Source organism: Scardinius erythrophthalmus (assembly GCF_964197995.2).
Source record: "Scardinius erythrophthalmus genome assembly, chromosome: 12".
Classification (NCBI taxonomy): domain Eukaryota; kingdom Metazoa; phylum Chordata; class Actinopteri; order Cypriniformes; family Leuciscidae; genus Scardinius; species Scardinius erythrophthalmus.
Genome location: NC_138232.1, coordinates 29,476,073 through 29,500,428, shown reverse-complemented (window position 1 = coordinate 29,500,428; position 24,356 = coordinate 29,476,073). Strand labels below are relative to the sequence as shown.

At 39.5% G+C, this 24,356-nt stretch overlaps 3 protein-coding genes across 6 annotated transcripts in view; 2 read left to right on the top strand and 1 right to left on the bottom strand.

The window, feature by feature from the left end:
* Window positions 1-1,083: 1,083 nt before the first annotated feature.
* On the top strand, window positions 1,084-10,957 carry thumpd3 (THUMP domain containing 3). 4 transcript variants are annotated; one of them, XM_081380111.1, is made up of 11 exons: window positions 1,088-1,276; window positions 1,388-1,567; window positions 4,853-4,930; window positions 6,023-6,475; window positions 6,774-6,904; window positions 8,617-8,686; window positions 8,797-8,912; window positions 9,141-9,245; window positions 9,389-9,512; window positions 9,795-10,049; window positions 10,804-10,957. In XM_081380111.1, the coding sequence occupies exons 2-10, from the start codon at window positions 1,406-1,408 to the stop codon at window positions 9,981-9,983; spliced, it is 1,428 nt and encodes a 475-aa protein (XP_081236237.1). In that variant the 5' UTR covers window positions 1,088-1,276; window positions 1,388-1,405; the 3' UTR covers window positions 9,984-10,049; window positions 10,804-10,957. The 4 variants fall into 4 exon arrangements, with proteins under 4 accessions (XP_081236239.1, XP_081236240.1, XP_081236237.1 ...); XM_081380112.1 differs by having other exon boundaries at window positions 9,795-10,199; window positions 10,683-10,957; XM_081380113.1 differs by lacking the exon at window positions 9,795-10,049 and having other exon boundaries at window positions 1,084-1,276; window positions 9,389-9,501.
* LOC308699360 (zinc finger protein ZXDC) lies at window positions 10,865-22,085 on the top strand. Its single transcript, XM_081380110.1, has 9 exons — window positions 10,865-13,520; window positions 13,628-13,780; window positions 13,862-13,940; window positions 15,231-15,361; window positions 18,015-18,185; window positions 18,734-19,599; window positions 20,427-20,681; window positions 20,756-20,857; window positions 21,596-22,085. Exons 1-9 carry the CDS (start codon window positions 11,630-11,632, stop codon window positions 21,680-21,682), a joined length of 3,735 nt encoding a protein of 1,244 aa, XP_081236236.1. The 5' UTR covers window positions 10,865-11,629; the 3' UTR covers window positions 21,683-22,085.
* cfap100 (cilia and flagella associated protein 100) overlaps window positions 21,443-24,356 on the bottom strand; it is a gene marked incomplete at its 5' end in the record, with an annotated part of 20,457 nt that continues 17,543 nt past the window's right edge. The window contains one exon of the mRNA XM_081380512.1: window positions 21,443-22,636. Within this exon, the coding sequence (XP_081236638.1) occupies window positions 22,523-22,636 (114 nt within the window). The 3' untranslated portion in view covers window positions 21,443-22,522. The remainder of the gene's footprint in view (window positions 22,637-24,356) is intronic.

The window sequence follows — 24,356 nt, the reverse complement described above, 5'->3', positions numbered from 1 at the left end:
AAATAACTCAAAGACAGAAAACTGAACTAAAACAAGTGCAAAACCCATCCAAAACGACAAAGAACACAGATCACTGGTCGGTGATAAATGTTCAATGCCGAGGAAGGACTGTTATATTCAGGATGCAGCCTTATTAGGATGTTTGTAATGTTGTAATCGATTTTAGGTCTTGGAGTCTCTATTAACTAACTGATGACATGAAACAGACAGACATCCAAAATGCGCACTGTTGATGGTCCTGCTGGAACTGTCCCGACCACTGGTCATCATCGCTCATGTTGCACTAGTGCCCACTACTGGTGGAACCCGTGCAGTGACTTTGAAAAGAATGCACTACCAAGCCAAGAGCATTCACTCCTGTTCGTGGAGATCTACCTTTCTGCAAGTTTAGCTTCTAATCTAATAAAACATTCAGGATTTTTGGATTTGCACTATTCTATAAGCCAATAGTGCTTGAGAATAGAGTCGTACTTGGGCTGTTGGGGAAAACAAACAAAAATGATTATAATACAATAAATTATGATTGTGTACTAAACAATTAGTAACATCTCAATATATCTCTTCTATCATATAGAGTTGAGGTTAAGCGCAATCGAGTTGACACAATTGTGTTTCTGCCTAAAGCATATATTAGTAGTAGCCTAGGCTAGTAGTTTCCATTCACCACCACTATGATGACTTTCTGCTTCTGTTCTGAGAACCCCAGAAATGTGAAAAGGGTACATCAGTGGGGTTATAGGTCAATCAGCATAAGTTATCTTACCCACTAAATGAAGTTGAACACATTTCCATCATGGATTGCTTGAGGGAAAAGCTTGGAAAATGTTTAATTAAATGCCATAGGCTACTATCCACCACTCCATATTGATTTACACTCCTGATGTAGCATGTCATACTAGGCTGCCTACTGGATTGATTATGAAAGTGAAATATCAAACAAAAGTGATTTTTTTTCTTCAGTTTATGCAACCCATTTATAAGTAAATGTGATTTATAATTAGATTTTTTAAACGCCTGGAGAAGAAGGTCGATGTTAGCACTAGGTGGCGGTAATGCGCTATTTCAGTTTGCGATCCGCTATTTAGCCAAACAAGAAGAAAGAAGAGATAGCTTCTCATGCTGGTTTCTTTCCGGGATTTATGTATATTGTCAGTGTACTGATACTGTAGAGATCTGTTCTCTTGAACGAACGACTTAAGTTATAAAAATGGTTGGCTCAATGGCCCTTCAAATGCTCACATTGTTTACTAGCCGAAAGTGTCGAATTTGTTAAACGGTTTGTAAACACTGCAAGGCGATGTCTAAAGTTCTTGAGGCTTAAATCATATATTCAGGAAAATTGTACAAGACGTGTCAGTTGCATTTGCATTAATATCCTCTATTGCAGTAAACCCGGGGTCTGATAATGCAGAAGCTTGATCAGACTGTGACGATCGGAGCGACTGTTCCGACAGGATTCGAGCTCACTGCGGCGGAGGAGGTTCAGGAAAAGCTCGATGCCACTGCTAGAGTCAGCAAAAACAGAGGAAGGATTTATTTTGATATAACAACAGATAAACTTGCTAAGGTCAGTTGTCCTCTCCTCTCGTTTGATTAACATAACGTTTTGTAACGACAACGATTCTCTGAGATCAAAAAGTGTTATTTGCATAGGCTAATGCTATTATTAACATAGTGGCATGGCATCTTGCGTACAGACAGAGAATGTCAGAAGAGAAGCCATCGGCACATCCGGTTTTCAGTAAACATGTGCCACTAAAAGTTGTGATATGCCACATAGTGCTGTGTAGTGAATGACGCAGCTGTTTTTTTCAGCAAGCACGTACATAAATATTTCAATTAAAACTATTATTTGTGTTTTTTAATAACCCCCCACCCCATTTATATTATATATAAAATATTTTTTTTAAAGATTTACAAGTCATAAATCCAACCAACCAGCTGTGAGGGGAATCACATTACAAATTTGAATTTGAAGAACAAGAAGAAAAGAAAAAGAAAAAAATAGACAAAGGAACAAGAACAAGTACTTAACATATTAATCGAATAAATGAACTACAATTCTATACAACATTGCAAGCAACATAATACAATTTAAATATGATGTAAAACGTTTTTATTATAACTATAGAAACATTGTAGTTTAAGTTTATTGCAAATTAACAAAAAGTTGTTTTATGCACGATATGTGTGTCTTCTGCCTGGGCTGTGCCCATGTGGAGGCCGCGCTGGATAGGCCTGACTGTTCTTTCTGCAAGGAAATGACAGTCAGGACCCTCCGTGTCAGGATTTACACTGTCCTGAACAGTGCACCGTCATTGAGCCGCGGAAGGAGAGTCCGAGGCAGCCATGTGCAATAGTATACCCATCAGATGGTCGCACGCTGATGCAGCTCCAGCGTGCTCATCGTTCAGGATCGCCTGTGTCTTATTCTGAGAGTTCTGATCAAGCCCGCGACCTGGTCTCTATTGGCGCCACAGGTGAGGCGACCTCAACGATGAAGGGCACTGGATCGTATCTCCTCTCCTCTGTCGACGGGACTGACCGCTTGGGGGGCACCAAACCGCCTCTCGTCGAGGAGGCCATTATGGGCCACCTGTGCCCGGCTGCAAGTGGGAAGAAGTTGATGTCATCGCTCCCCTCAAAACCGCGCCTGCTATAGCTCACATTGCTGAAAAAGCGAACATTGCAGCATCAGCCATCCATACCATGGCTGTGCTTCAAGTCTTCCAAGTGAAGATGCTGCAGACCTGGTGCTCCGGGTGACGAAGAAGACCGCCCAGGGCATTGATCATAGCGTGGGCAGTCTCATGGTCTTTCAGCGTCACTTGTGGCTCACACTGATGGACATGAGGGACTCCGAGAAGGCACAGCTACTGGACTGGATGGTACGGTACGATGGGTACCATAAGCCAGCCCCCACGGCCTCTTTGGCGATGCTGTGGGTTCTTTTTTGGAGAAGTTCCTTGTGGCCCAGAAGCAGTCAAAAGTATTGAGCCATTTCCTGCCTAACTGGGCTGCAGCCCCTCCAGCACGCTCTAGATCTTTCTCCGCTCAGCACTCGTTTGAGCATCAGATAGATCATCAGCTGCATCTTATGGCTAGTTCACACTACAGGATTTTAAGCCCAATTTAAGCCCGATTTGTAAGTTAACAAGCTCGCCGACAGGTCGGGCTGTAATCGCGTGCAAATCTGCGGGTGATCCGCGCTCGCCAATCTTTAAGTGTGAAATACGTAACGACGCATCAAAAACGCTCGCTGACACATCGCCGACGCGTCGCCGACGCCAGACAAATATCTAGCATGCCAAATATCTGGAGCTTATATGAATATCGATAGCCTGTGGTGTCACGTGTCGCGACGAGCAACAGCCATTGATCAGCTTGTTATGACATTACAAAAGCCTTTTGTATTTGTAACCATTGTTGCCAAACAAACCACAACCGGCAGCTGCTTTTTCATTATAATGTTTTACTCGCCTCCAACTCTCTCTGGCAGACAATCCCTGCTGCCCGCGCGTGCTTATCCATCCTTTGACCCATATTCTTTTTTTCTTTTTTTTTTTACAGATCATTGCGCAAAAAAAAAAAAAAAAAAAAAAAAAATATATATATATATATATATATATATATATATATATATATATATATATATATATATATATATATAATAATTATTATTATTATTATTATTATTTATTTTATTTTTTTTACCGCCAATTTTGTCCCGCCGTCCATTTTCAAATAGACAATGCGCCATTGGAATGCGCCATTTCCCATTCCACTTCTTGCGCATATTTTCGTGACAAAATGTGGTTTTGGGACCAGATAGAGTCGTTGGGTGACAGAGTTGTTGTCAGCTTGTGTAGTGTGTAACCCCCTGTTGCAGATCATTTACATGGTGTCACATAGTGTGAACACCACAACGACTTCAAGACTCCAGAGCAAGTCATGTAGTCTAAACAGCACAGCGATCTGCCGACGTTTAAAGTTGTGTAGTGTGAACTAGGCATTACTCGGGCTCGAGGAAGTTCCCGGAACCAGCTGTGCAAATCCAGTGCAAGCCTGCACCTGAAACCCAGCCTTGTTCCTGATCGGAGTGGGCTGAGGAGGAAACTGTGGACGACGATCCACCACGGTTCACCTTGCTGTATTGCACCCATCTGTTCCCTTGCAGGCTGCAGGTTACAGAGGGGAAAGTTTGAATGTTTTGATGCCAATAAAGTTTGCAATAAAAATAAAACCAAATGTGTCTCAACAGCAGGACAACTTTCCTCCTCATTCTCACTCGCACATTATAAGCAGGTCCCTTCTCCCGAGCGGCATCCTGCGGCACGTAAGCCATGTGTGCTCCCTCACTCTCAACACAAGTGTTCCCCTGGCACACAATGGTGGTCTAACATGTGCAGAGGCTGTCAATATCACCCCTCTAATAGGTGGCAACGCCCTGTCATTAGGCAGCGGGGTGACCCAGACGCATCACAGAACGCTACATCCCCTCTCTCCCTTTGCAAGCGCATGGCACGTACTTCCAGAGGTGTCGGAGTAGGTTGTAAACACGTTCACAAGCGGTTATACGCTTCAGTTTGCATGCAGACCACCCCGCTTCAGCAGTGTGATGGTGTCGGAAAGCCATAAACATCAGATTCTAGATTATCTTTGCATCCTTTTTTATTTTAAAAGCCTCAGATCATTTTTTTGTAACTGCATTGAAATCAGTGACCGTTACAATTTCCTTTTTTGTGTTTGTGAAAAAAGTTATATTGGTTTGAAACGACATGATAGTGAGTAAAGCAGCACTGTCTATTTACCTTCAAATTGTCATGTGATTTTCATTTATTTATTTCTAAAGGTACATCACCTGAAGTCTCTAGACAATCTGTTTGTTGTGGTAAAAGAATATGACAACTACCAATTCAAAGACACAAAGGTATGTGCAATATTTTACTAGTTGAAGTTATTGACAGTTGTTGAGTACCGAATGAGTACCATAGTTTATATAATACCTCGCATACATGTGCAGGTGGTATTTGTTTAGTTGATGATGGTTTCATTAATAAAATAATGCTTTAAAACAAGGGTGTTAAACTAATGTTAAGTCATGTTATTTATGAAATCTTGGTGTACTAATGTTAAGTCATGTTATTTATTAAATCTTGGTGTACTAATAGAGAGAATGTAATTAATTCCTCTGGCACAAAAAAAAACAAGAATAAATGTTATGATGATTGATGTAAAACACATGGAATGTACTAATTTCATTCATGAAGGCTGGAAATGAAAACCGCCTTATATTCAGGTGTGCATAATTATTAGGCACGTTTTCTTTTGCAGATAAAATAAGCCAAAAAATAAATTTAACTCAGACTGAAAAGTAAAAAATGATTACTAGAAATTGCAGTTAAGGCATGACCATTGGAGAGTGAAATGCTCATTGGGTCAGCAGGGTCAGACAAAAACAGGTGGAGAAGAAAAGACATGTTAACTGCAAAAGAATTAAGAATGAAGGTGAAGAATTAAGTGTGAAATCATCGGGAACCCTGTAGTCTCCAGCGCCACCATTTTCCAGAACTGCAACCTACTTGGAGTCTCAGGATCTTAGTTAAATCTGAGTTAAATCTCTTTTTGGCTTATTTTATCTGCAAAAGAAAATGTGCCTAATAATTATGCACACCTGAATATAAGGCGTTCATTTCCAGCCTTCATGAACAATTATAAATCACTTATAAATGATTAAATACAAAATGAATAGTAGTTATTAAGATAAGATTAGTGTGGTTTGGAATTGGTCAAATGTGCCTGAATAAAAAAAGAAAATGATCAGAAAATCAACGTGCCTAATAATTATGCACGCAGTGTACATGCAACTAACCCTAAACCAAACCATGTAAATACATGTAGTTAATTAATATTACTCAGTACTTACTTGTATAATTACATTATAACAAGGACACCTTAAAATAAAGTGTAACCTATAATTTTAGAACAGGAAGGCATTTATTGTTTAATGTTGGTTTAACAGGAGGAAGTGGAATTGGATTGGCTAGAGCTGGCCGCCAAGCTGCCTTGGACCAATGCTCTAGAAGTGTGGAAGTTGAACAATTCTATAAGAAAGAGGAAAGGACGTCGGAAAAGAGCTAACCCTACTAAATCAGATCAGTGCGGCAATGTTAGCACCTTATGTACTAATACTGTCCTGTCAGATCCTGAAGAGCTCTGGGTAGATCTTGAGGCTCTAGAAGTGAAGGAGAACCAAAGAGATGTTTCTCCTCAGCCAGAAAATGACTCTGAGGAAGACAAACTCTCTGAAATCCAGGATCAGGAGTCAGGGGTAATGCCTCTTAAGTTTCGCGTGACATGCAACAGAGCCGGAGACAAACACTGCTTCACCTCAAATGATGCGGCGCGAGACTTTGGAGGAGCTGTGCAGGAGTTCTTTCAGTGGAAAGCAGATATGACTAAATTTGATGTTGAGGTGAGGTTCAGAAATTTTAACACAAAATGTTGACCTCTTTTTTTCTTTTTACTATGTCATCCATTCTAAACCTCATATGTGTACCATATATTAATCAAAAGTGCTTTCTTTGTGAAGAGAGAGCACATTTTAGTTTAATTTAATTAGTGTCAAGTTGTTCTTCTGTAGAAAAGAAGAATGGGAGCCTAAACCATATCCAATGTGGTGTTGTGTAAAGTAGTAATGACAATAAAATATATTCAGTAAAACAAAGAGAGCAATTGTAACAAACATTGCATGTGTTTCTCTCTATTTACAGGTGCTGTTGAATATCCACAACAATGAAGTTGTTATTGGCATTGCTCTCACAGTGGAAAGTCTACATAGGAGAAACATCACTCACTTTGGCCCCACCACTCTACGGTCTACACTGGCTTATGGCATGCTTAGGTAAGCAGCATTCTCGTAAACCATCGCTTCCAATCATTATGGTAGGATGGTCACAATAGGGTGTGTTCACAGTTAGCATGTTTGGTTTGATTAAAACGAACTCTGGTGCGATTGCTCTGTTAGTGCGGTTCATTTGAAAAAGTGTGAACACTGCCACCTGAACCCTGATGCGCACCAAACAAGCGGACGGAGAACGCTGAAAAGATGGGTCTCGAAGCTCTCCCAAACAAACTGGTGCGATTTGACTGAAATATGAATTCAACACAGACCAAAGACTGTATATGATTGTGGCGAGCAGGATGAGGCTGAGGGCCGTGAGAGAGCGGCGCGAGGCCGTTGGCGTGATTAAAGATGAGCGACACCTGCGCAACGCACCAGTCTCTTATCTCTCATGGCACTCTGCCTCGTCCTGCTCGCCACAATGATGTCACAAGATGCAACCCTAAAAAGGACGGAATCCTCAAGCACACCTGTTTTTTCACATCATAGGAGCTATGTTGCCCATTAAAGTTTGGTACAGGTGTGCGAACCACCATCTTCTTGCAGCAGATCTTTATTTGTGTGCAACGGAGGAATTCCTGCCACTGTTTTGACTCATTTACACATTTTTAAAGCTCTTTGCCAGTTCTCAGCTGGTAAAAATACCATCATATGTACGCATATACAACGAGCGCATTTAGTTTTGGATTTTCCATCGCAAAATATATGCCATAAAAGCCGAATACTTTATACACAAATTATATTAATCAGTGCGCAGGAAGGGCTGCCGCTTTTGCATAGTTTGTGCTTGCTGTTTAATAATTATTTGAAATTTAGCAAACTGGCAGTTCCAGTATTAAGATGAAAAGATTTATCTTGAACTCTGAAAACTATGTATAAACTATAATTAAACAATTTAATAATCAATTAAAAAGGAATTTATACTATTACGCTTTACCTACATTGGACCAGCAGTTTGGAAAATGGATGGATGGATGATTCAGCTGCGGTCGCAATCTTCTGGTCAGAAGTGGGAATTCATTTGGTGCGTTATGGGTATTCTTTAGCTAGCCGTTGAGCGTACATCAGTACGCTCGTTATTGCGGTACATCGTGGGATTGAATGAGTGAACTCAACAATGTCCACTATGGTTTCGGAAACCACTACAAATGGCTGTCCTCTCAAATAGTGCCCTATTTAAGGGTATAGGGGGCGATTTCAGACAGCCTAGGTCAACTAAGGAAGACAGGAAATAAACACAGGAACTGGGAACACATAAAACTAAACCAAAACAGAACATAAACCTGACATAAGCGAAGCAGGACTAAATATATCATTTTTTTTTTTTTGTCCGAACCAAGAGAATTAAACTACTTAGTGTGAAGACCGATTTAATAATCTAAAGAACTTTTTTCTACTATAATAAAAGAACCATTTGTGCTATGGAAAGGTTACATGGATGTTAAAGTCTGCATGAAATGGAAGTTGTGATAGTCTTTACTCCCCTGTTGTGACACATGTTTGAAACGGCTTCTCAAACAAGAAAAAATGTAGGGAAGTTTTGATTTTGTCCATGGGGAGTTAATTGGACAATTTAAATGTTTGATTTTGTTGTTTTTGCAATGTGTATTTGAATTGGCTATAGGTTGAAAGAAATGCAGTAAAGAAAAACTAACAAACAATTATGATTGTCACTGATTGTTATACTTTTCTTTTCTTTTTTTACTTTTCAGACTTTGCAAGCCACAGGTGTCAGATGTGATTGTAGATCCCATGTGTGGAACTGGAGCTATACCTTTAGAGGTTTGTTGAATTATGACTAAACTGTTTAATGAATTTGCAGTCTAGTCTTCAGTTATATTTCTGTGTTAGAGTGAATTGTTTTTAAAAACAAATGCTCTTTGTTTTATCAGGGAGCCATGGAATGGCAGAATTCATTCTTTTTAGCTGGAGACAACAATGGCATAGCAGTCAGCCGATCGGTCAATAATATCAAACACATTCTGAAGAGAACACATGATGGAGGAAGGTGAGGCTTTTGATAGTGTCCTGGCTGCTAACCTTTTTTGGAACAGTGTTATTTTAGTATTATTTGTATACTACTGAAGTATTTATTCAAATTTTGAATTTTGAAACTCATATGAGATCATTCAAATATATAAACAACATAAACACCTTTTTTGTGTGACAATAAATGACTGCAAAAATGACTCCCGGTTCAAATGTTCACTGTGTTCACTTCATGTTGTATTTGTAGCTCTTCAGGCTTGCCCTTAGACATAGTTCAGTGGGACTTGTGCAATCTACCCATGAGAAGCAGTTCAGTGGATATCATCATTACCGACATGCCTTTTGGAAAGAGGTACTGACGGACATCTGGAGTTATAGTAGCTATAAGTTTAGAACTATCCCAATTTATCATTGCAATGAATAATCCTATTACAGTATAATTATATTATTAAGCGTTTGTGTATTTAACCTCTTTGTGTTGTGTATGCTTTGAAGAATGGGGTCCAAGAAGAAAAACTGGGAATTATATCCTTTATGTCTTCGAGAAATGGCTCGAGTTTGTAAACCGGGTACAGGAAAAGCTGTGCTGCTGACTCAAGATAAAAAGTGTTTCTCAAAGGTGTGGCTACTTTGAGTTTTTCAAAATTATAATTTATAGTTAATGTAGTTAATTAAAAAGCATTTAGGAATTTAGGAATGAAAATGTCATGTGAAATGGAACATTCAGCAATAAAATGGAATCCAGATTTTTTGTTTGGTTGTTTGTTTAAATATATTATGAATCTAGCATAGTTCCTTTTCATACTTAATGCAGAAAGTTTTAACTAGATTTTTCATGACTGAGTTATCAAAGCAAAGTCCATTTCTCCCCATAATGGCCTACTTTATCTGTCTTTCTCAGGCAATGTTGCAGATGGGGGGACTGTGGCGGAAATCGCACACTGTTTGGGTGAATGTGGGAGGATTGCATGCTGGCGTTTTTGTGCTCAAAAGGACGGCAGTAGTTTTTGGCACCACTTCAGAAGATGTAACAGAGCCTCATACAGCAACAGAACCACAAAAAGAGAATATGGAGGACGCAAGTCTGTAAGAAGCCTGGAAGACAATTTCACAAATCCATTTGCGTTCCTTGTGGGCTTTTGTGTGTGTGTGTTAAGTTAAAGGAGAACTCCGGTCAATTTTAACATTGAGCTCATTTTTTTGTACATTTGGAGTGCTGTCAATACAGAGAACAACTACAAAAATCGATGTTGCCTACACCGAGTTATTCTATTTTTAAAATTTGCACCCTGTTGACTTCAATAGGGCAAGTACTAAACCTGCTTTTAGGCTCTTAACATCCTTGATGTGTCATTACAAGTGCACAGAAAATGTGAGTGATTCCTTCTGAGTGAACACGAGTGGATCTGACTGCAGTAGATGTAAAAGATATGTATAAAAATGATGTTATTTAAGCCAGCGCAAATACCTGTTTACATCCTGTTTTTCGGTTGAAGTCCAAAGTAGTCGATTGCCGAGTTCACGCGCATAGGTTTAGTTACCTATGATCACGCGCGTGAACTCGGCAATCGACTACTTTGGACTTCAACCGAAAAACAGGATGTAAACAGGTATTTGCGCTGGCTTAAATAACATCATTTTTATACATATCTTTTACATCTACTGCAGTCAGATCCACTCGTGTTCACTCAGAAGGAATCACTCACATTTTCTGTGCACTTGTAATGACACATCAAGGATGTTAAGAGCCTAAAAGCAGGTTTAGTACTTGCCCTATTGAAGTCAACAGGGTGCAAATTTTAAAAATAGAATAACTCGGTGTAGGCAACACCGATTTTTGTAGTTGTTCTCTGTATTGACAGCACTCCAAATGTACAATAAAATGAGCTCAATGTTAAAATTGACCGGAGTTCTCCTTTAAGTTAACATGATCCCAAAGTTTGCTTTTTCTTTTCTTTTTTTCTTAATTAGTTGACCTAAGACATAGTCTTTGGCTGTTCTGATTCCAAGTTAATCTTTGGCTGTTCTGATTCCATGCTAATAAAATGTTCAAATGTTTGTTCATTTCGAGGTGTGATTTATTTCTTTGTGAAAATTGACAGTTACTATTTCCAAATTATTTGTTCACACTGCATTGGACCTACCATCTTTGTCTTCATTTCTTCAACTGCAGTTTTTACCGGTTTACCGGTACCAGAAAAAAAAAACGGTTTTATACGTAGACAGACATCCATTACATCATGTGCATGCTCATTCTTCAGTGAGTAGTCTTATCACTGATTTAAAAAAAACAATTACAAAATCTTACTACATACACATGATATTTCTGAGTCCAAGCAACAGAAACATAAAGACGCTTTATACAGAATAACTTGAAAGCTTTTTTAGAGCAAAATAATAAATTACTCTTAAAAAAAAACACCCATCAAATGACAAAAGTTAATCACTTGGAAACAACAGTTTGCACTTTGTTTTAGCACCCGATTCACTTTATGCAGTTTTGCACTGCTACACTTTAATTAAATTCACCCCATAATGTAAAAAGTATAATAGCAGAAACCTTGAAGAAAGAAATGACATTTTTTTGCTCTGTATATTGATATTTCTTTTTGAGAGCATGTCTCGTGCACTTAGAATTTAATCGATTTGAGGATCTTGAAAAATGTGTTTGGTGTGACATAATTTCCAAACCGGCCTATCAGGATCAGTCACTCGTATGTGAAGGGCGGAGCTTTCATGAGCTGCTGCTACAGGGACACCAAGATGGAAATCCAGGGGCTTTCTGACACAAAAAACACTCACTACCAACATGGCGTCCCGCTCCACACAACATTCTCTCAGCAGACAACAGCTTCAGGGATTCATGCGAAAACACGTCTGACTGAAAATGCGATCTCGGATCTCTCGGGACCGCTGGGCATCCAAAGTGACGACAACAACAACAGGGCCAGATCGTCGCCGCTTCGGGTTGCGGAAAATGGCAGCGCTCTGTCTCTGCAAAACAGCCATCATAAGACATATGATATACCGTCCGCAGTTGCAGAGCTCGGTGACGTGAATGCGTCCAGGCAAAAGGTGTTCAATGAATTAGAGCTGCTGCCTTCTGTGTTTGAGAGGGCCGATGAACATGAGGACAACGATCTGCAAATGGCGCTTCCCCTCCTGGATACAGAAAGCTGTGAACAAAGACACACGACAGAGAAACTTCTCAGCAACACCTCTGCCTCTTTAGGCAAGAGCCCAGATGAACTATATGTGGTTTTTAACATAGTGCATAAAGAAGACGACATTAAGGAACGACAAATGAACTTTCAATACAAAGCAGAAGAAAATGGATCTTCATCGTCCAAGTCAAAGACTCTCAGTTCCCCTGTAGATTCAGATGGAAACTTCAACAGAACCTCGTCCAGATCGGGACATCTTTCAAGCCACAGTAGCTTAAATACCAGATTTGAGAGGACAGACCAAAATGTTAGACACGAATTCTGTCTTGTGGCAGAGAATAGAGACCCAATATTATCAGAAGACTATGCTGGGAGCAGTCAAACACCAAAGGTCTCTACTGTAGAAATGCTCAGCAATCATTTAGTTGAACATTCAACAGAAGAATTGATGCAGTGTGTGACAAAAAATAATAGCCTTGCATTTGTACCAGAGAACAGGGTTGCACCAGAGATGGCTGAATTAAATATCATGGATTATGCAACTCAAGAGTCCAGTAGTAATGGGGACTATGGTCCTGATGGGACTCCAATACCTGTAAATGAATCATTCTCTGGGACCATCATGATTAACAATCAGAGTATCATTGTGACTATTGAAAATGGAATATTGACCCTAGCCACCCCGCCAGAGGGCTACACTTACAAGGAGGATGGAATGATGAGCTTAAAAGAACATTTGGGAATGAAAGACAATGAAGATCTTGTGCTGCTCAACTATGACGGTGGAAGTAAGTCCATTGGGAAAATCAGCAATGTTTCCTCAAGTGTACAAGATGAGCCTAAAGCCAGATTCACCAGCAGTGACACGGAATTGGCTCTAGCTGATGACTGTTTGCTATCAGAAATGGGTGTTACTCTGGACTCTTGCCCACCAATTAAGCAAGAGGAAGGAACCATTTGTGCTATAGAAGATGGGAATAGTATTTACCAAAATTCTAAAATCAAATCAGTTGCTTGTGAAGAACTACAGCCAATAAACCTATTAACTGTATCTGGATTGACCAAGAAAGGTTCAGTAGTAAAGTATAGATGTACCCAACCAGGCTGTTCCAGCACTTTTGACACCCGGCAAAATCTCAAAATTCACTTGGTTCTACACACAGAAGACCAGCGTCCCTTCAAGTGCACAGTGGAGGGCTGCGATTGGTCCTTCACAACGTCATACAAACTGAAACGGCACTTGCAGTCTCATGACAAAGTGCGGCCTTATAAATGTGAATGGGAAAACTGTGGTCGGCGTTTCACCACAATCTACAATCTAAAAGCTCATGTTAGAGCACATGACCAGGAAAATGCATTTATCTGTGAAGTATGCAGTGAGAGGTTTCGCACTGCCACGAGGCTCACTAATCATCAAAGAACACATTTTGAACCCGAGAGACCACATAAGTGTGAGTTCCCAGGTGAGCTGAACTGATATCTTAATATTGCAGACAAAGTTGACAATAGGCAATGGCAATATTGCAGATACTAATACCGACCTGATGGTGGTGTTTCTGTTCCTCCTCAGGATGCGAGAAGACCTTCATCACTTTCAGCGCCCTGTTCTCCCACAACAGAACCCACTTCAGAGAAATGGCTCAGTTCACATGCACCTATCCTGGCTGTGACAAGCGTTATGACAAGGCCTGTCGGCTCAAAATACATCTCCGCAGCCACACTGGTGAAAAAAACGCACAGATACTTGGAATAAAGTCATATATCACTTGAACTTTTTAACAGTAATCTCTCATTTTTTCCCCAGGTGAAAGACCTTTTGTTTGTGATTTTGATTCCTGTGGCTGGACCTTCACAAGCATGTCTAAATTACTGAGGCACAAACGGTGAGAAGCAGTTTCCAACCTTTATACCCATACATGCATGCACATTTATACTGTATATCCTATTGCTCTACAAGTTTCTGGTAATTGTGAATAATATTGTTATATCTTTTAGGGATGCACCGAAATGAAAACTGTAGTAACTTGTTTTCATGACAGATTTATTCAAACAATAAGTAATCAAGACATCACTAACAGGTTAAATAAAAATATAATGAATATGTTATACAGTGCATATATTTAGCAAAATTCTCTTCTTTAGTTTTTTCTTCTTCTAGCTTACTAATGAGTTTATGGACATTGAATATCTTTCTTGAGGTAAATGTAACGTTAAGTGACATTGTATAGCCTACAAGCTGTTTATTGACGTCTTTCCCCGGTTGAAACACTGAGTGATCACATGAAACAGGATTCATTTCGGTAAGTTGTAATGTATCTTTCAACATACCTTCTGATGTACCCCCATGTTTTTTTTCATGCTGTAACTAGTAAAGCGGAGATGAGACGATCAGTTCACGTGCACTTCATCTGTGCTGCCACTTGGAACTGAGGCAATACAGTGATGTCACACTAACATTGCCAAAACAACGTTTATTGTTTCAATTTAATAATAAATTTAAAGAATTTTAAAGTTGAGACTTTGCTTCATATTAAAGTAACAAAGCTTTTTGCGATTATTGGATGGCAGGCGCAGCACAAAGTTTTCTTCATGCATCATCAGAAAACAGCTAAAAGACTAAAAGATTTTATATTTAAGAAACCATATCATTACCATATAGAAATTAATTTAGTCAATCCAGAGCTAGTCTCCACACAGTTGACATGTTTGTTGTAGCTTATCCACGTTGTGCGCACAAAATAGACTTTTAATTAGCGCTTCTCCGATGGCACGTTTTGACTGGGTTCAGTGTCTGTTTCGGCCCTCCAAAACCATTTCAGGCTATCCCTATTATATCTATAAAAGTTTCATCATCATATTTTAATAAATAGTAAATGGTCTTAAAAATAATCCAAATTAAATCCTTTAATATGCTAAAACTTAAATACCCTTTAGTGCACCAGTGTCCACCACATTTTGGATAACATCTAAATACAATTTAGGTAACGTAACACTGAATGGATCTGTCCACTCCAGTGGACTGCATGCAGGTTTAAGATAGAAGCCATACTATTTCAAGTCAATGGAATTTTATAATTTCAAAATATGTATTGTTTAAAAGCAGCATCAACATGTTGTTGAAAGTCAGTCTCAAGATTCCCAGTGATTCATTAGGTGTTGATCTTCATCTGCAGGAAGCACGATGATGACAGACGTTTTGCATGTCCAGAGGAAGGCTGCGGGAAATCCTTTACACGGGCCGAGCACCTGAAGGGCCACAGTATCACACACCTGGGTACCAAGCCATTTGAATGTCCTGTTGAAGGTCAGTATTCAAGATAAATGGCAAAAATACCTCTGTAGGTCTTTTATATTTATATAATTTAATATAGTTAATCAATATCACACGAAGAGTGCCGTTTTTTTTCTCCAAATAACTGCATGAGTACAAATGTGATATTGATTTTATACAACAGTTCAATAAACAAGAAATTGATATTAATTGACTTAAATTTTAGACAATATTGCCTGTTTTTGCTCTATTTCACCAACGAAAATAGTTCCAAACAAAGCCACAGGACAGGTGTGCATCTTTTAGCAACACACGGCGGTGTTTCGTGAACTAATCGTTTGAATTAATGATTCTAGGGCTGCACCATTAATCGGAATTACCAGTGTTTATTAGTCTTTAAATGCTCCTGTCGTCTGCTGTGTTCAGACTTAAGTTTTGTTTGACTACATTCAGGAAGTGTACTTAATTGGAGCAGATGAAATAAAAAGGGAGTTCACAGATCTGACTGCTTGTGCAGAAGTTCTTGTAATCGAGAGACCAGTGACAATTCACACCCCTTATATATATATATATATATATATACAGTGAGGAAAATAAGTATTTGAACACCCTGTTATTTTGCAAGTTCTCCCACTTAGAAATCATGGAGGGGTCTGAAATTGTCATCGTAGGTGCATGTCCACTGTGAGAGACATAATCTAAAAAAAAAAATCCAGAAATCACAATATATGATTTTTTAACTATTTATTTGTATGATACAGCTGCAAATAAGTATTTGAACACCTGTCTATCAGCTAGAATTCTGACCCTCAAAGACCTGTTAGTCTGCCTTTAAAATGTCCACCTCCACTCCATTTATTATCCTAAATTAGATGCACCTGTTTGAGGTCGTTAGCTGCATAAAGACACCTGTCCACCCCGTACAATCAGTAAGAATCCAACTACTAACATGGCCAAGACCAAAGAGCTGTCCAAAGACACTAGAGACAAAATTGTACACCTCCACAAGGCTGGAAAGGGCTATGGGGAAATTGCCAAGCAGCTTGGTGAAAAAAGGTCCACTGTTGGAGCAATCATTAGAAAATGGAAGAAGCTAAATATGACTGTCAATCTCCCTCGGACTGGGGCTCCATGCAAGATCTCACCTCGTGGGGGCTCAATGATCCTAAGAAAGGTGAGAAATCAGCCCAGAACTACACGGGAGGAGCTGGTCAATGACCTGAAAAGAGCTGGGACCACCGTTTCCAAGGTTAGTGTTGGTAATACACTAAGACGTCATCGTCTGAAATCATGCATGGCACGGAAGGTTCCCCTGCTTAAACCAGCACATGTCAAGGCCCGTCTTAAGTTTGCCAATGACCATTTGGATGATCCAGAGGAGTCATGGGAGAAAGTCATGTGGTCAGATGAGACCAAAATAGAACTTTTTGGTCATAATTCCACTAAACGTGTTTGGAGGAAGAAGAATGATGAGTACCATCCCAAGAACACCATCCCTACTGTGAAGCATGGGGGTGGTAGCATCATGCTTTGGGGGTGTTTTTCTGCACATGGGACAGGGCGACTGCACTGTATTAAGGAGAGGATGACCGGGGCCATGTATTGCGAGATTTTGGGGAACAACCTCCTTCCCTCAGTTAGAGCATTGAAGATGGGTCGAGGCTGGGTCTTCCAACATGACAATGACCCAAAGCACACAGCCAGGATAACCAAGGAGTGGCTCTGTAAGAAGCATATCAAGGTTCTGGCGTGGCCTAGCCAGTCTCCAGACCTAAACCCAATAGAGAATCTTTGGAGGGAGCTCAAACTCCATGTTTCTCAGCGACCGCCCAGAAACCTGACTGATCTAGAGAAGATCTATGTGGAGGAGTGGGCCAAAATCCCTCCTGCAGTGTGTGCAAACCTGGTGAAAAACTACAGGAAACGTTTGACCTCTGTAATTGCAAACAAAGGCTACTGTACCAAATATTAACATTGATTTTCTCAGGTGTTCAAATACTTATTTGCAGCTGTATCATACAAATAAATAGTTAAAAAATCATACATTGTGATTTCTGGATTTTTTTTTTAGATTATGTCTCTCACAGTGGACATGCACCTACGATGACAATTTCAGACCCCTCCATGATTTCTAAGTGGGAGAACTTGCAAAATAGCAGGGTGTTCAAATACTTATTTTCCTCACTGTATATATATATATATATATATATATATATATATTACAAAAAAGTAGGGCAGGACATGATTTCGTCTATTGGGAATTGATTGAATCATTGTCATTTCCTAATGCATGTATTCCGCCCCTGCGCAAGTAAACACATTATCAGAGAAGAATTGTCATCACAAGAGGGAGGAGAAGTTACTTTGTTTGAAGATTAAAAGGGCACATGAAATAAAAAAAAATTAATGTGTAATAAATACAGCAATATTCCATAAATATAAACAATCAATTTTGTTTTTATGGTCACTTTAACAGCTACAAGCCTCAAACAGTACAGGGCTCGAATAGCATTCGTTTATCAGCAGCGGTTGATTTTGTATTGTACGTTTTTTTTTAGTCATGGATGTTTTTTAGATTTTTTAGATTCTCCATAATTTTTCATGTGAAATGTCTGACACTTTTCTTTTAATACTACTATTTCAGATTTAATTTTGTAATTGTTATTATTTGTATTTAAATATGCAGGTTGTAATGCGAAGTTTTCAGCTCGCAGTAGTCTCTACATCCATTCTAAGAAGCACAAGCAGGATGGAGTCAGTCTGAGGAGTCGCTGTCCTGTTGCTGGTTGCACCAAACACTTCTCATCACGCAGCAGCCTCAAGACACACATGCTTAAACACCACAACCTCAGCCCAGGTACACCGACAAGCAACTTCAGGGTTATGACTTTATAAAACAACATTTAATAACCCAGACAACTAACTCCTTTAACCACTTTAGCCACAATGATTGCTGGCAGCACAAGATTTTGTTTACATTCACCTCACACTATTACCATAGGATTCTTATCTAATCTTGACAACTTTGTATCATTAGAAGGATTTAGGACTCTAAGCTTCATTATTTTACCACTATTTATGATAACTGTTACAGTGACTAAATTTTCTATTTTGTTGTAAAAGAAAACATGAAATGCAAAATCAATTGGCAGTTTGATATTTAAAATATATTGATATTTCAGCCATATAAACCGTCAGCATGTTAAATACAGTAATACAGGTTTTAAGTCAATACCACCCAGCACTACTGAAACCAAAATTAGCCAAAGATATGTTTGGTATTCATTGTTAATGGCTGGCTCGACCTTAGGCTCATCAAAAAGATATCTTAAAAACCTGATTGTTTAAATTGATTGTGTAACCATGACCTCTGTGTATCAACATAATGTTCCGTTCTTCCTGCAGATGTGTTGAGTCAGTTGGATGACACATCCACTTTAACTCCCAGCAGTGAACTGACAAGTATTTCACAGGCTGTTAGTGCCCCCTCGGGACCTGCAGGAGCAGAACTCAGCAGTCTGGACCTATCATCTCTCTTCTCCAGCATTCCTGCATGTCCTGGGACCACTGCTGTCTCTATAGGGAGTGAAAGCAGCTCTGGGGCAGGATCCTTCTCCATGGACATGCCTTTGGTTAACGCCGGAATCCTCACAATAGATCCGGCATCAGTCGGATCGGCTCTTAACGGGGCAAAAACTGTGGATCCTCTCATTTTAGCAGCTGGGCAAGGTATGGGCGTCCATGTATTGGAGACGGGATTGGGTGCTGGAGGAGGTGGAGGGGTTTTGCCCCATGCCACATTGCATTTGGATGATGTGCAAACAGTCAACCCAGAAGAGCTGGGAACACTAACTGCTCTGGCAATTCAGAGTACTGCATCTTCAGAACAACTCCACCCTCTGAATTCCTGCAATCCTTTGACTGTAGAATCCCCATCTACTCTCACGCCATCACTCTCTTCATCGCTCACTCCGTCTCTTTCGTCACTGACTTCAGCTCTTCCTTCAGCACTCAGTTCATCTCTTGTTCCTTCTCTCTCCTCCTCCATGGCTCTCGCGGCAACTCCTGTAGCGGAGTTACTTTGTCCGCAGAACAAGGCTGGACTGGCAGGCAGTGAGACAGTCGGTGGGCCCTTGTTAAGCAGAGTGGAGGTCATGGCTCAGTCAGATGGCAGTAAGGGGATGTGTCAGTTTGTGTTCCCCAGCCACAGTGGATCCTACAGTGGGCAGAAAACAACAGAATTGCCTTCGGTCACCCCCTGCCCTGTTATGGTTAGTTGGAAAGCGAGAGCACATGTTAATCTTGAAATTTCTGAAATTGTTAGCCATAAAATAGAATTTAAGCTTCCTTTAGGGGCTTTCGCACCGGAGGAACCTTTTCACACCGCAGGAACTAGGAACGGTTTTAGTTCTAGGAACTCCTTTTGGAGGAGCTAATTTAGCTCCTACTTAAGAGTAGGGTCTAAACCAGCACTATAGGAACTACCAGTGACGCGGATTGACCGAACGCTCGCGAAACACCGGCACCCACCATTTAAAAAAGAAAAAGCTGTGTAAACTCACAGATTATAGCCTGGAAAACAATGATAGATGGACCTCTTAACCCTCACGCTAAGGGGAAAATCCAACGCAACTTTGAGGGGACCAAGCCAAACATGATTATGTATTTCTGCTCAGCTAGCAACACTAGACATCAACCACACTGCATATGCTAATACCTTTTCATATACTGTCTACTTTCTATGTATAACAATTCTATCTAATAACGTATTAGACAGGACTGTTAGACAGATCGTAAACTAATGAACGGAGAATGCGAGCACTGTGCGCTCAGGCTCTGGCGTTCTCAGCGCCGGCAAAATAAGTCACAACAACACAATGCTTACGTCACTTCAGAGTTCCTACTGGTGGTGCGAATGCAACCAGGAAAATGTTGCTAGGGGAACCATTAGTTCTCGAGGAACCACCCTGGTGGCTAGTTCCTAGAACTACATGGTGCGAAAGCCTCTTTTATTTTGTTAAATGTTCCTTTTTCAGTCATTTTTAAGCAAGTTAACTCAAATGTCTGACTGTACAGTGTTCTTTTGTTCTGCCATTAGGAGAGCAGTGGATCAGCACGCACAGACTACAGGGCCATTCAGCTCGCCAAGAGGAGGAAACAGAAAGGCCCAGGCTCTTCCACATGTGCCTCAGAGAACGGACAAAGAAAGACTAAAGGATCAAAGGGCACCAGCTCTGCTCTGTCGACTAATTCAAGCGCTCATTTTGGAGAAGGAGCTGCTACAGGAAATGGTGAACTACCCATCCGGGATCCGGTGACAGGCGCACAGTTTGTGCAGATTCAGCTGCTGCAGGTGAGATCATGGGAAAGAATTTGGAAGCATTCTCACTTCTGTTCAGTACATTGATTTGAGTGTGTTTGTTATAGGATGACCCTGCTGCTGATGGAGACTTGGCTTTCCAGTTGAGTTCACAGACCTCATGTTCGCACTCTCAGCTCACTGTGGATCTGCCTGTCAACATCCTACAGGTTCATACAACTATTAAGCCTCATATTCATTGCATCATTTGTATTCTCTTTTTTATTTGTTGTAGTGTAGTTGTAGTTTTTTATTTAAAGATTTATTTTCAGCATTATTTGCCTTCAGATAAGACAGTAATTTGAAGTGGGAGGAAAAAAAATCTGTTCCAACTGCAAATTGCCTACTAGTTTATGAATGACATTAGCGGATGTCATTGACATTGCTGTTTCCTTGCTGCTAAAAATAAACCTTGTGTAGGGCAAAGATTGTTTATGTATGCCAATGGTGCATGAAATGCATATCAGAGATGAACAAGAAACACCACATGCTCCGTGCGTTTTGCTAAAAGTCACCGGCTCTCATTAGCCATGTTCCCATCAATCTATTTTTTTTTTTTTTTTTTTTTTTTGCATTTTGCATTTTGGGATATTGCATAAAAACAATGCTGCATGGAAAGTTCTAAAAAACTGCTCAATTGAGATTTTTTTTTTATCCGATAAGAAGATATGCGCATAAACTACAATGAAAACACATTTATAACCATAATGACGAAGCAAAAAAAAAGATTATTTGTGACAACTTTTTTTTTTTTTGTGACAAATGAGTCTTGTGGGTTTATTTAGGATCAGTTCAGATAAAAAACAAACAAACAATGATTTCATTCCATTACGTGATTGTGTGCCATAAAATGACCCTGTTTGGGAAATTCTAGACATACAAACTGATCTAAATATTCTCATTTGTAGGAACCCACAGTCATGGCCGAAGATGAAAATGGATCTGATAACTCCCAGTTCACTGGTAGCACCATCAACCTACAAGATTTGGAGTGATAGTAGAAACAGGAGGTGCTACTCAAGGACCATATGACGGGCCGTCTCTCTCTTTCTTAGATGATCTTGTACATTTTCTCAGTGCCTCTACTGGTTTTATCATTGTGTAGTTTAATAAGCAAATCCCTTCATTCATGTTTAAAACAGGATATCAGAATAGTATTGTGCTCCATACAAAAAGCTAATTTGACCAAAAACAAAGCACATTTAGTTTTTTTTATTTTGATCATGTGACTTGATAAATGCTTGTTTTTTTCCAATATTTAGTTTTTAGATCTGGTGACTTGTGAGCACACACAAGACACATGGCAGTGAACATCATTGATCCATCTCTTAACCAGAATAAATACTCTATGAAATCTTTAACTGTTTATGTATTTAATCAAGTCAGTCTAATTTGACCTTAACTTATTTTCCTGGTTGACCATTATGGAACAAAGTTGTTTTGATGCCTATTTTTGTATGGCTTTGTAAAGTTCAGATACACTTATGTTCCATGTTTGTAAAAAAACAAAGAAAAAAAGAAAAATCTACTTTTTATAAAATGATGCAATTGAAATGTATTTATTAGCTATGGTTTACTTCAAAACAGGTTAATAAAATTTTACATTTAAATAAACATTTTCACTAGTTTGTGTCTGTAAATGTCAATTTCATATTCTTTGTTCTCAAAAGCTTTTGCATGTTTATGATTCATACATTTATATTCATGTCCTTTCAAACTTCAAAATTTAAACCTTTGTAAAAACAAGGAAACATCTATATACTTGATGCTATCTACTATCTACAGTTACTTGTATGTAAATGTGATGCAAATTCGATTATCTGCGTACTTGTGATTTAACTAAAGAAATACAGGAACTCTTCTTTTTCCCGGTCCGTGGTTTCAGTGCTTTTGTTTGGCTGACGTTTGCGGACAGTGGGCTGAGAGCGTGGCATCAGCTTCTTAACAGACTAAAAGAATAGAGAAAGCATGTTCTCACTCTCACTTGTTTAAAAAGCAATATCAGTCATTTAAAGGTCATATCATGAGATAAAAGATTATTTTTTTTATTTTATTATTTTTTTTTTTTCAGTGAAGAAATTGTGACAAATATTAAAATAGTCACTCATTCTGCATTGCTTACACTGACTTTGTGACATCACACAGGTTACATGTCAGGGATGTCAATTGGTTAATCAGAAACTTGACCCACACTGTTACAGTGAGGAAATAGACAATGCGGGATAGATACTATTATTCCTAAACACCAAACAAAAAGTTAAGATTGTTTTGTGATCCTGTCACAATGTACTGGAGGCTTTACAAAAAAAATTAAGCCTTTTTTCAAGATTTATACATTTGAATTAATAGTAAAATTCCATAAAATTGAATGAAATAATCCTTACATATTATTCATATTATGAATTAAGAATTTCAAATGAGTAAAAAAAACGAACTTAATCAAATATTTTGTAGGTGCTCTAAGTGATGTTGGGTGACGTCACTTCTTGTTGACGTTTAAAGTATTGTCAAAAAAAACGGAGGCTAGCTAGACCCTCCCTCCTCCTCATCCGCGCACTAACCCCCCTAATCCCACCCCCAAAACCTTCTTGTCAGTTATTGGCTGGAACAGTTTGTTATGATTCGTGGTGCGGGTTAGCCCAGTTTGTTTTTGTTGCCTTTTGTGGAGCCTGTGCTGTCTACAGAGGTGTTTTTACAATGTGTTCAGGGGACAGGCAGCTAGCGGATAGTGAGGAGATGTTTGCTCTATGTGACAAAAACATTTTTGGCCTTTTTTTTTTATGTCTATTCCCTTGTTCCATTAAGATTTCTACAAAATATTTGATTAACAGGGATTAAAGTTCTCCGTCGCTACGACGGATTTCCGTTAATTGCAGCAAGTTTATGACGGATTTCCGTCAATTGCAGGGTTCCAGTCTGTCCTTAAAGTCTTAAATTCACTTTTCATAATTTTAAGGCCGTAAATAGGCTTTCATTTCTCAAATAGTGTAATAAATGTCTTAATTTTAGTTTGAATAGGAAAGACGAAGTGTATATTCACCCTGCTGAGGGGGATGTGATCAAAGCCTGGAGTGGAGCAAAAGCACGTTCCTCTCTCTACACTAAGCACTCTGTAATCACTCCGCTCATGATCCACTCCGGGTTTTCAATTACAGCTCACGGAAAGTGCATGTCAGGCTACAACTGAGCGCTGAGGTAGATATTTCAGTTACCATGGACACACTTATAATGCAGGTAGGGCGATATATCGATATATTTTTGAAATGCGATATGGAATTAGACCATATCGCATATATCGATATAGTTCAAATTTGCGCTGTAATCCTTGCTCCCCGCGCCCCCGCTCCTCCTATTCCACTCTGCGCGCGTGTTTAGAGCATGTTAAGCCTTGTTTATACTTTCGCCTGGCTCCGCAGCGCGAGTCTCCGCAGACTGCGCGCGCACCTCCGCAAACGGACGAGGCGTTTATACTTGACGCGCTCACCGTTGTACTATTCTTTGAAACGATAGGGGGCGACTCGAGTATTTGTCCTCTAAACCACCAGGAATCAGCAGTGAGAAGAAGAAAGCATACACACGTGACAATGTTTATTTTCACCACCAATACCACACTACAAAAAGAATCGTGTAAAACCCAGTAAACCCAGAGATTATTACTCGTGACAATAA

Excerpts from the sequence above, each read along its gene's own strand:
- thumpd3 (XM_081380111.1), top strand. The coding sequence starts at position 1,406 with ATGCAGAAGCTTGATCAGACTGTGACGATCGGAGCGACTGTTCCGACA. Across the intron at positions 6,905-8,616 it reads CTGGCTTATGGCATGCTTAG|ACTTTGCAAGCCACAGGTGT; the intron begins GTAAGCAGCATT and ends TTTACTTTTCAG. Across the intron at positions 9,246-9,388 it reads GACATGCCTTTTGGAAAGAG|AATGGGGTCCAAGAAGAAAA; the intron begins GTACTGACGGAC and ends TATGCTTTGAAG.
- LOC308699360 (XM_081380110.1), top strand. The coding sequence starts at position 11,630 with ATGAGCTGCTGCTACAGGGACACCAAGATGGAAATCCAGGGGCTTTCT. Across the intron at positions 15,362-18,014 it reads ATTTGAATGTCCTGTTGAAG|GTTGTAATGCGAAGTTTTCA; the intron begins GTCAGTATTCAA and ends TTAAATATGCAG. Across the intron at positions 20,682-20,755 it reads TGCAGATTCAGCTGCTGCAG|GATGACCCTGCTGCTGATGG; the intron begins GTGAGATCATGG and ends TGTTTGTTATAG.